The sequence below is a fragment of the Mustela nigripes genome, chromosome 7, assembly GCF_022355385.1.
Source record: "Mustela nigripes isolate SB6536 chromosome 7, MUSNIG.SB6536, whole genome shotgun sequence".
Lineage (NCBI taxonomy): Eukaryota > Metazoa > Chordata > Mammalia > Carnivora > Mustelidae > Mustela > Mustela nigripes.
This window is the reverse complement of record NC_081563.1, coordinates 53,460,158-53,472,323: the sequence shown is the minus strand read 5'-3', so window position 1 is coordinate 53,472,323 and position 12,166 is coordinate 53,460,158. Positions and strand designations below refer to the sequence as shown.

The following is a 12,166-nucleotide window of genomic DNA, read 5'->3' as shown; positions in this document are numbered from 1 at the left end:
ATCAAAGTCACAATGAGGTGCCACTTCAAACCCATTAGAATGGTTATTATCAAAAACAAAACAGGGATGCCTGGGTGGCTCAGTCAGTTAAGCTACTGCCTTAAGCTCAGGTCATGATCCTGGTGTCCTGGGATCGAGTCCCACATTGGGCTCCTTGCCCGGCGGCGTGCCTGTTTCTCTCTCTGCCTCTGCCTGCCATTCTGCCTGCCTGTGTGCACTCTCTGTCTCTCTCTCTCTGACAAATAAATAAAAATAAAATCTTTTAAAAAAACAAAAAGTGTTGATGAGGATGTGGAGAAATTGGACCTTTGTTCGTTGCTAGTGAGAATGTAAAATGGTGTATCTTTTGTGGAAAATGAAATGGCATTTCCTCAAAAAATTAAACATAGAATTACCATATGATCCAGCAATTCCTCTTCTGGGTAGTACCCAAAAGAATTGTAAGAAGGGGGGCACCTGGGTGACTTAGTTAAGTGTCTACCTTGAGCTCAGGTCATGATCCTGGAGTCCCAGAATCAAGCCCCATGTCAGAACCTCGCTCAGTGGAGAGTCTGCTTCTCCATCTGCCTTTGTGCCTCTCCCTGTGTGCTCTCTTGCTCACTCAAATAGATAATAAAATCTTTAAATAAATAGATAGACAGATAGATAGATAAAAGAATTGTACGGAGGGACTGACAAAGATATTATTAGTACATTCATTTTTGCAGCAGCCTTATTTAATGGCCAGAAATTGAAAGCAACCCAATTGTCCATCAAGGATGTCCATGTAGATATTGTCTGTACCTACAGTGGAATTTTATTCAGCTTTGAAATCGAAGGAAATTCTTACACATGCACCAACATGAGCCTTGATGACATTATGTTAAGTGAAATAAGCCAGTCACAAAAGAATAGATGCTACGTGATTCCACTCATGCAGTACCTCGGGTAGACAAGTTCATAGAGAAAGTAGAATGGTGGTTGTCCCAGACCAAGGAAGGGGTAATGGGGAGTTTGTGTTTGCTGGGTACAGACTTTCAGATGGGAAGATAAAAAAAGTTCTGGAGGTGGATGGCAGTGAGATTTTAGAACAGTGTGAATGTATTTAATGCCGAGAATTATACACTTAGAGATGGTTAAAAGGGTAAATTTTATGTATATTCTACCACAATAAAAAAGACACAGATAAATTAATCCCAGATATGTATAATAGCACACCTTACAAATCTCTAAGGGGATCAGTTTAGAATTGGAAGAGACTTATAAAATCTTTTATCAAATTAAAGTATATGGAAGAGAAAAGTAAATATTAAAGTGAGGGAGGTCTTGTTTAAATTAATCTGTGGTTCAAAAATCATATGTTTAGGAGTATGAGATTCTTGATCTTTAGGTTGTGGGTTTGAGCACCATATGTCTGTTTTTTAATTTGTATTTTTTTTAATCCTAGATTACGTTTGGCCTCTTTTGATAGTAGTGGAAAATTAATATGTAGTAGAACAACTGGCTATCAAATACTTACACTTGAAAAAGATCAGGTATGTTTGATTACTTTTTTTTTTAATTTTTTATAAACATATATTTTTATCCCCAGGGGTACATGTCTGTGAATCACCAGGTTTACACACTTCACAGCACTCACCAAAGCACATACCCTCCCCAATGTCCATAATCCCACCCCCTTCTCCCAACCCCCCTCCCCCCAGCAACCCTCAGTTTGTTTTGTGAGATTAAGAGTCACTTATGGTTTGTCTTTCTCCCAATCCCATCTTGTTTCATTGATTCTTCTTCTACCCACTTAAGCCCCCATGTTGCATCACCACTTCCTCATATCAGGGAAATCATATGATAGTTGTCTTTCTCTGCTTGACTTATTTCGCTAAGCATGATACGCTCTAGTTCCATCCATGTTGTCGCAAATGGCAAGATTTCATTTCTTTTGATGGCTGCATAGTATTCCATTGTGTATATATACCACATCTTCTTGATCCATTCATCTGTTGATGGACATCTAGGTTCTTTCCATAGTTTGGCTATTGTAGACATTGCTGCTATAAACATTCGGGTGCACGTGCCCCTTTGGATCACTACGTTTGTATCTTTAGGGTAAATACCCAGTAGTGCAATTGCTGGGTCATAGGGCAGTTCTATTTTCAACATTTTGAGGAACCTCCATGCTGTTTTCCAGAGTGGTTGCACCAGCTTGCATTCCCACCAACATTGTAGGAGGGTTCCCCTTTCTCATTTAATGCAATTCCTATCAAAGTACCATCCATCTTTTTCAAAGAAATGGAACAAATAATTCTAAAATTTATATGGAACCAGAAAAGACCTCGAATAGCCAAAGGGATATTGAAAAAGAAAGCCAAAGTTGGTGGCATCACAATTCCGGACTTCAAGCTCTATTGATTACTTTTCTATTGTATGGTTATAAGATTTGTCTTTCGAATCCTCTTTTAAAAATTCTTAAGTAGAATTAACATTTGATTTAAAGATTGAAAAGTATTTTTTTGTTGTTTATTTTTTAAGATTATTTATTTATTTATTTGACAGAGAGAGAGAGAGAGATCACACGTAGGCAGAGAGGCAGGCAGAGATGGGTGGGGGAGCAGGCTCCCTGCTGAGCAGAGAGCCCGATGCGGGATTCTATCCCAGGATCCTGAGACCATGACCTGAGCCGGAGGCAGAGGCTTAACCCACTGAGCCACCCAGGTGCCCCCAGATTGATTGAAAAGTTTTTTGAAGGTAGAAATGGAAATACCATGTTCACATATGCATAATTTGCCCCCATTTTATTAGAAGTAGAGCTAAGACAAAAAAAGAAAAAACAAAATATGATTTGAGGGGCAGGGAAAAACTGATAATTGGTAAATAATTGTTTATCCTGAATAACTTCTTTAAAAAGTTAGGAATCTTAATTGTTTTATCCATTGTGTTCATAAGTGCATTTATTTATAGATTAATAGCAAACACTTTGAAGATAATCCAGTATGTCTGCAATAGTTCCTGAATATTAAAGAGAACATTGTCCTCTAGCACAAAAGATTTCTAAAGTAGCAAGCATCTGTAATGTTCCCAAAACACTCTCTAAAGCTGTTTATTTAATTTGTTTCTTCATATATCACATGCATGCTGAACTTCCAAAATGTCATAATGAGAAAAGAAACCATTTTTGAAAAGAAATGTGAGAGCTGTTAAAATATTAATGAAGTGTAAGGGCACCTGGGTGGCTTAGTCGGTTAAACACCTTCAGCTCAGTCCTGGGATCAAGCCCCGCAGCCCCTCCCTGCTCAGTGGGCTGTCTCCTTCTCCCTCTGCTTCTCCCCGATGCTCCTCGGGGGAACACATGCTGTGTCTTGCTCACATGAGCGAGTGCTCTCGCAAGTTTCCCCGCCCCCCCAAGTAAATAAATAATCTTTTTTTTTTTTTAAGATTTTATTTATTTATTTGACAGAGATCACAAGTAGGCAGAGAGGCATGCAGAGAGAGAGGATGAAGCAGGCTCCCCGCTGTGCAGAGAGCCTGATGCAGGGCTTGATCTCAGGACCCTGAGACCATGACCTGAGCCGAAGGCAGAGGCTTAATGCACTGAGCCACCCAGGTGCCCCTAAATAAATAATCTTTAAAAAATATTAAGGAAGTTTACTTCTATTAAAACTAATCATTATTCCAAGGGACATACTGTTTTAGTAAGGCATTCAGAGCCCATAGTTCACATAAATTATTAGAAATTAGCTGTTTTCTTTAGACCAAAGAGCCTCTGACAGAATATCAGAATTTAGCACTGCAAGGAACCTTGAAGTGATAGTTCTAACCTCACATAGCCTGTATGAGAACTCCTTTAATCACATTCTGACAGAGGATCCTCCACTTGTTGCAGTTCTAGCAACAGAGCAGACTCTCTCACATGGTAGATAATATTTGAGAAGGTAGATATATATAATAAGAAAAATTCAAATCTGCCTTCAGTAGAACTCTGTGGTTCCCCTGGCACCCTCTGGAACTGCATGAGCAATGGCTGTCTTTACTTCTACCTGGAACTTCATAAAAAGTTCTGTCATGGCTCAAAGCAGCTAGAGACTTGGAAACACCAGGCCAAGATAATAGTTGTATTTCAAGTGTTTCTTGAGTTATTCATTCAGAAACATTGGAGTCCCTGCTGGGTGGTAGGCTCTGTGCCACCCAGGCACCCCTGATTTTTGTATATTTTATGGCTGGCTGTCTTACAGAACTATGTAAACTAGATTTGCATTAGATGAAGGATTTTAGCAATGTGTGTGAAGGATTAGAGACATGGTAATAGGTGAAAGGTGATTTGAAGCTATTGCTATAATCCAGATAAAGGATGAAAACCTTAATTTAAGGAAGGTAGCAGTGGGGCTGAAGACATGTTGATGGGTTCTAGAAATAAAGCAGTGCAGTTGATAGAATTTGGTGCCTAATTGTGTGAAGGTAAGAGAGTAGTTAAAGATAGTTCCTAGGGACGCCTGGGTGCTTGGTTGGTTAAGGGTTTGCCTTCAGCTTGGGTCGTGATCCCAAGGTGCTGGGATTGAGTCCCACATCGGGCTCTTTGCTCAGCTGGGTGTCTTCTTCTCCCTCTGCTGCTCCCCCTGCTTGTGCTCTCTCTCTGACAAATAAATAAATAAAATAAAATATATTTTTTTAAATGTTCCTACTGTCTTGATTTATAGTAGTTTTTCCTTTGATTTGAATTATAGGAAGGAAAATGAACATTTCCAAGTATGGGTGAAAAGATGATGAATTCGGTTTAAGCCATATTTAATTTGAGGGCATTGAGGTAAAAGTGTGTTTGGTGGGGGATAAATGCTTCTGGGGTTTACAGGCATTGCCTGGGGAAGAAATAATGACTGGATGAGATACCTTCTAGGGAATACGTAAGGGCGTCTAACAGGTCAGAAACATAGGGGACACTGGTACTTGAGGGATGGGCAAAAAAAGTAACCTGGTGAGACATTCAAGAGTTAGGATGGGGAGTTAGAGTCAAATTGCAAGAGTGAAAGTAGAGATGACCCGTAAAGAAGAGGTAGTAGCCAGTAGCTGATGATTTGAATTGGAGCTGCTTTATAGCTAAGTGAAGACTTAGAGTGGAGAGTTACGTGCATAGATCCTAGAATTCAGACCTAGATGAAGCATGTGGAGCAGCAATGGAGCTCTAGTACAGAATAGGTGGTGAGCCTCAGAGAAGCAGGGATTTGTGAAGATGGAGAAGTAATTAGTCTGGAAGTAGAAATGGAAACCTAGGAAGATGCTGCCACTCTGTCTGATGCTGTTGTCTGTGGGCTTCTCAGCTTCCACTCTGTCGTGGAGGAAAGAAAATGGAACTTAAGGTGCTTCAGTGCGAACATAAACTGAGCTCTCACGTGGAATTAAAGGTTTAGTAAAGCCAAGATTAAATCTGTCTAGTTTGGGGATAGGAATTGGGAATTAGTACAACCCAATACTCAGAAATCAGTTTGTCCTTCCAGCTCTCAAGTAATGTCCACATGGCTCCCCTCTTATCCAAAAGTTGGCACTTAGACCTACCCCTACCCCCAGCCCTAACTATATTGAAATACTAGAATCTTCCTAGGAGTTTTTGTTTTTTTGTAACACTGAATCTTGGTTTTTATCATCAAATACACAAATACACAAATTGACAAAACAAATGTCCTCAACAAATTTTGTAAGTGGGTCTTCACCTGGGTTGTAGCTACAGACTTTGTCTAGGCCAGGCTGACTCAAGGTTCTAAAGACCAACTATGTTTGACATCATTTCTCTCTGCTAACCCTGTTAATACCATCAGCCCAGGTGATTGCCTCACTTGACCCATCATCTCACCCTTTTCATTCACTAACATTTTTTTTAAAACACCACTTTCCCTGTTTGGGGGTATATGGAGATACCGCGCGTGTGTGTGTATGCGTGCGCGCACGTGTTCCTTACACTCTTTATCCAGTTTATTTTGTATATGGAGATACCACACGCACATGTGTGTGTGTTCCTTACCTTCTTTATCCAATTTTTCTTGCTTTTCCCCCAATACAGAAGTCATATCCAATTAAGCCTACATCAGTCATTCACATGTTCCAGTGTGTTAATCTCTCTCCATTGCAGGAGCGTCTTCTGTAGTAAAAAATAAAAAACAGTGTTTAATATTTAATAGTGTGTTCTTCAAAATACATAAAATAAGGCAAAACTAATGTAAATTGCTGCAGAAAATGTATCTAAGGATTCAAAAAGTAGAAGTTCCAGTGCTGCTCCTTTTACTCTAAAGGCTCACTCTTTTCACCAAATGCTGTTCATACAGGGTTCCAAATGGAGATCTGTAGAATGAGAGTTGGTTATATTTGTGGCTCTCAGGTATAGGATCAAATCCTGTCTCCGTGAGATTTCAGGGCATTCTCTTGTGCACTGATGTAACTGAGCCTGAAAGTTTTACAGGATAATGTATTTTACATTCCAAGAAACAAATCATATGTTTGCATTAGAGACAGTGGAAAATCTCAGACAAGAGTGGGAACATGAGAACCATGCTTGTTGGTGCTAATAATGGCTTCCCACCTTCTTTCCATTTATTTGCTCTACCTAAAGGCCATCAGGAAATGAAGCCAAATTGCCATTTATTTCTTGACTATATCTGTTCATAAAATATGTAGGTACTTGATAGAAATTTTTCAGTAGTGAAAATAATTTCCATTACTGAGTATTTCATACTTGGCCAGCTTTGCTGAGTCCTCTATGTGCATTGTCTCATTTAATTCTCACTATAATCATGTGAGATGGGTAGTTTTATTTATTTTATAGTAAGGAAGCTGCAGTTGACAAGTCATTGACTTGCCCAGTGTCACAGCTACTTGATGGGAGTTTCAAGATTAGAACAATGACTTTGAGACTTGAGATGCAAACTCTTAACCACCATGGGATCTCCTGCAGTTTACTAAGTTCAACAGTTTGGTGTTCTGTTTTCTGTTTGTCTTGTCATTAAAGCTATACATTTGTTTTATAGGAACAAGTAGTGATGAACTTGGACAGCAGACTTCTGATCTTCCCTTTATACATCTGCTGTAACTTCTTGTATATATCGCCAGAAAAAAGAACTGAAAATAATCGTCATCCAGAAAATGCAGAAAACTGAGGATCTCATCAGTTGGAAACAGTAGCACTTTGAAAACTTTTTTGGCCAGCTTTAATTTAATGGCCCTACTGATATTCACATCTAAGGTGACTAACAATGACAAAGGCCTTATGAACTGTACAGATAATACAGAAGACTATTCTTATGCTCATCACATTTCTATGCATACATGAAAAAAACATTTTAAAGCCAAGAAAATATCTGTTGAACCATTTGTAACAAAGATGTTGACTCATGCTTTTAATTTTTAAGCATCAGTAGAAAATTGCTGTAGGTAAATTCACATTGCAGCCTAATATAGGGTTAATTTTTAGTTTAAACCTTGATCCTGCCTAATGTTAGTGAATGTCAGTTACCTATCTGTAAATTTATTTTTATTTGGCTAAAAGAACGCTAAAGGAACAATTGAATGGCAAATTATAAATCCTCTTTCAGTTGGTGCATTCAAAGCTGTCCTTTAATTTTTTCAAATGCTCTTTATGATTCCTCCTCATATTCTGATATCCCTCCAAGCTGTACTTATTTTTAATCATTAAATACTTTTTTGTGGTTTTGGAGACAAAGCTGGGGAATTTTTTATTTAACGTAAGCATTTTCATGCTATTTTATTTTGCTTTTAATTTAGGTTTTACAGGATTTTTAACAAAATCAGCTTTAGACTTTCAAATGAACTTGAATAGGGGAGAAAATCAGTTGGAACCTGAGGATATTTCTTTGCCTTACATGGTCTTTTTTTTTTTTACATTCTGTACTTTATTCTTAGGTCATGGATTATTTATGTATCAAATACTACACTTTAAACATATTCATATTCTCTAATCTTCAGAATTATTTATGTTCAAATTTTGGTTGGGAATCCTATTTCCCACTTAAGCTCAGGACCTTTTAACTTCTGAATTGAGTGCCTTTGAGTTATACATGCTAATAGAAATTTCAGAGTATATGTAAATAAGGTCAGAGGATCTCATATAGAAGCTTACAGTAAAGCATTAATGTAAAAATAGAACTTATTTTTGTCACAAATGGGATGTACACTTGTCATGATTTATGTTTCCTTCTTGTGTTCACTGCTATTTTGCAAATAGCCATGCTCCTCTTCTTTCCAGTGAGAGTAAATGCTTTTTGTGGTTAATGTATATTTGTAGTATGTTTTTAAAATTGGGAATCATTTCTATGTGTCTGTACAAATAATAAATACCCATTTGGAAAAAGAATAAATAAGCTCTTATATAAAATGGACCAAAAACAAACAAACAAACTTCTGTTGAAAACAGAGTTTTTCTCTTTCTAGTTAGATTTTTTTCCCAATTAGATCTAACTTCTAGAATTTGATAGTTTTTCATCCTCAGTAATTTGCCCATAGGTTCATAAATTGCCTTTCTCCTTTCAAAATTAATCCTCTTTGACTTAAAGGAAACTTTTAAATGCCTCTCCCTCTCCCACCCCCAAACTGTAGCTTAAATGTTTTATTTTATTATTTTATTTTTTTAAAAGATTTTATTTATTTGACAGAGACACAGCGAGAGAGGGAACACAAGCAAGGGGAGTGGGAGAGGGGGAAGCAGGCTTCTTGCTGAGCAGGGAGCCCAATGCGGGGCTTGATTCCAGAACCCTGGGATCATGACCTGAGCCGAAGACAGACGCTTAACAACTGAACACCCAGGTGCCCCTTAGTTTAAATGTTTTAAATACAATAATTCAGCTATATCAAGAGGCTGCTTTTCTTGTTTTTATATTTGGCTGTAACGTATCTTTCATGAGATGCTTTTTCTCTGTCTTATTCTAGCATCAGAGGTTCCTTGCTAAAAAATATAAAGAACCTTAATTTGAATTATGTGGTTATTTGAATTTTATCCACAAATAAGAGCTATTTCTTCAGTCACAAGTAGGTTGTGTTCTCATCAGAGAAATTGATAATTTGTCAGCTACTGATAGTAGAAATTTGCTTTTGTTTTTATTTCCTTAGCAGCAACTTTTCATTCTTTTCAATAGGCATATTTTCCATAAAGTATTAATAGTATCAGCTGAAGTATCATATAAACCATTATATGAAAGCTTTTGTTTGACTGCCTTTTGTCTCATAGCCATTGCCAGATCTTTTTTTTTCAGTTACTAAGGCTAGAAAACTGTATTTATCCATTAATAATTATTATCAGTAAATTGGTTTTTAGCATCAGTTTACTCAAAGTAAAATAGCGGTCCTTAAGAGAAAACATTCTAGAGCCTCATGCTAAATTATCAAAGAGGAATATGAAAATACCTTTTTTTAAATGGATTTCCCTTGAAACTTAGCAAGGTACAGTCAAAATTAAATGAACAGTGGTAGTCACTAGTTTTAGTAACTGTTCAGTGGCTCACATTTTATCCCATTTTAAGTCTTTCAATGGGATTACCAGTATATATCCATAATTTTCAGTATCAAGTGCAAAAGTGAGGTTACCAAGGATCACTCTGGTTATTTTTTAAAATTTATTTAAATTCAAGTTAGCTAACATAGAGTATAGTACTGGTTTCAGGAGCAGAACGTAGTGATTCATCACTTGAATAGAACATGCAGCACTCATCCCATTTTTAAGGGCTTGAACTCAAGATCCTGAGATCAAGACCTGAGCTGAGATTAAGAGTCAGATGCTTGACTGACTGAGCCACCCAGAAGCCCTTGTGGCTATTTAAGTTAATAAAAATTAAATAAAAGTTAAAATTTACTTCCTCAGTATACTAGGTACATTGTGCTTAGTAACCACATGTACCTAGTGACTACAGTATCAGATGGGATAGATATAGAATATTTCTGTTGTTGCAGAAAGTTCTGTTGAATAGTTGGTCCAGAATATTGAACTATTTATGTTGAAACTATGTCAAAAGTTATATTCCCTTAAAGACGAACCCATGTTAATAATAGCTATTAGAGCCGGGGTGCCAATGGTAGATCAAATACTTGAAATGATAATGTTGGTTCATAATTTCAAGCAACGTGAACCTAAAAAACACAAAAGACCTGGTACAATTCCTCCTCAGCCAGAGAGTTTGACATTTTTCCCAGGGTCCAGATGCAGGGATATAAAAGCAAAAAGCCTCAAACATCATCAATCACTGTTAAGTAGAGGTCTGACTGCATCTAATTTAGGGGGAAGATTATTGACTCAGCGGCATGCACCCACATGTAATGATAAAGTACAATACTTTTGTAAAAGCTGGTGATTTTTTAAAAATAGGACTAGCAAAGTAAAACAAAATTTAACCAAGGCTAGAGAATAGTACATTTGCGTACAGTCACAGATTACTAATGTTGGTTCTTATGTAAGGTATACACATACTTTAAATACAGTTTGCCTTTATTGGAAAACTACTGGTTGGGGAGGGAACTTAAAAGCAAGTGTGGTCACAAGTGTTGATCCTACTCCACTTGAATTCCATTAAAATGGAATGAGGGTACCTCAAACTGTTTATCAGAAATATAAAGGATTTTCTTCCAGGTACAGTGCTGAGAGATACACAGTGCTGGGTAACCTACATCCTGAGAGAAGGCAGTTTGATCAGTAAGTAAGGAAGCCCTAGCACAACCCATTTCTGTCCCACAATTTAAAGGGGAAGGAGACTTTTGGAAACACACCATTTCGTTTCCCAGATAAGGTTTTGGTTTTTTGTTTCTTTTTTTTAAAGATTTTGTTTATCTATTTGACACACACAGAGAGAAATCACAAGTAGGCAGAGAGGCAGGCAGAGAGGGGGAAGCAGGCTCTCCACTTAGCAGAGAGCCCGATTCGGGACTCAATCCGAGGACCCTGAGATCATGACCTGAGCCAAAGGTAGAGGCTTAACCCACTGAGCCACCCAGGCGCCCTCAGATAAGGTTTGATCTCCTTTAGGGAACTTACTCCTTTGGTTTTTCCCTTTCTCTTCTGTATCTTTACTTCTTTTCTGACTCATTCATACCAGTATTTAAGATTTTATTTATTTGACAAAGATCACAAGTAGGCAGAGAGGCAGGCAGAGAGAGAGGAGGAAGCAGGCTCCCTGCTGAGCAGAGAGCCTGATGCGGGGCTTGATCCCAGGACTCTGAGATCATGACCTGAGCTGAAGGCAGTGGCTTAACCCACTGAGCCACCCAGACACCCCTCATACCAGTATTTAAATGTGGTTAAGTTTCTCAACATCTTTGAAAAACCTTCCAACATTTACTTCCACCCACTGCCATATTTTGCCCTGCGTCAGTTAAACTACTCATAAGGGTTCTCCAAATTCTGTCTCCACTTAAAAACCCATGCACAACTCAACTCCACTAAAACTTGAGTCAACAAAGACTTTGTTGCTAAATTCTATAGGTTAGATGAGGGTTTTTTTTGTTTTGTTTTGTTTTGTTTTACTACTTTCTCCTCCTTAAAAAGCAGCCTTCTGGAGCGCCTGGGTGGCTCAGTGGGTTAAGCCTCTGCCTTGGGCTCAGGTCATGATCTCGGGGTCCTGGGATCGAGTCCCACATCGGGCTCTCTGCTTGGCGGGGAGCCTGCTTCCTTCTCTCTGCTTGCTTCTCTGCCTACCTGCGATCTCTGTCTGTCGAATGAATGAATAAAATCTTTAAAAAAAAAAAAAAAAAAAAAAGCAGCCTTCTCTTAAACTTCTCTGACTTCACACCTGGCTCATTCTGTTTCTCTGTCCACTCCTTAGTGTTCTTTTGGTGACCCATCTTAGTCTCTTCTGGCTGTCTCCGGGCCCTTTTTTGTCCTGAACCTGCACCAGGAGATTTCATGTACTCCAATGGCTTCAAATGAACATCTGTATTCTGATGATTTTCTTTCCTTCTTTTTTTTTTTTTTTAAGATTTTATTTATTTGAGAGAAAACACAAGACAGGGAGAAGCAGACTCTGCACTGAGCAAGAAGCCCAACATGGGGCTCAATCCCAAACCCCTGGGATCATGACCTGACCTCAAGGCAGACCCTTAACTGACTGAGCCACCCAGGCGCCCCTCTGATTGATTGTTTTTCTGTAGTTCCAGCCTGGATCTCTCCAGTGAGCTTCAGATACACATCTAGTTGGCATCTTCTCCTGAGTGT

At 38.3% G+C, this 12,166-nt stretch overlaps 1 protein-coding gene across 1 annotated transcript in view; it reads left to right on the top strand.

Annotated features, from left to right (window-relative positions):
* Positions 1-8,248, top strand: part of GMCL1 (germ cell-less 1, spermatogenesis associated) — a 39,855-nt gene extending 31,607 nt beyond the window's left edge. The window contains exons 13-14 of the mRNA XM_059405925.1: positions 1,427-1,514; positions 6,984-8,248. Of these exons, the coding sequence (XP_059261908.1) occupies positions 1,427-1,514; positions 6,984-7,112 (217 nt within the window). The 3' untranslated portion in view covers positions 7,113-8,248. The remainder of the gene's footprint in view (positions 1-1,426; positions 1,515-6,983) is intronic.
* Positions 8,249-12,166: the final 3,918 nt, after the last annotated feature.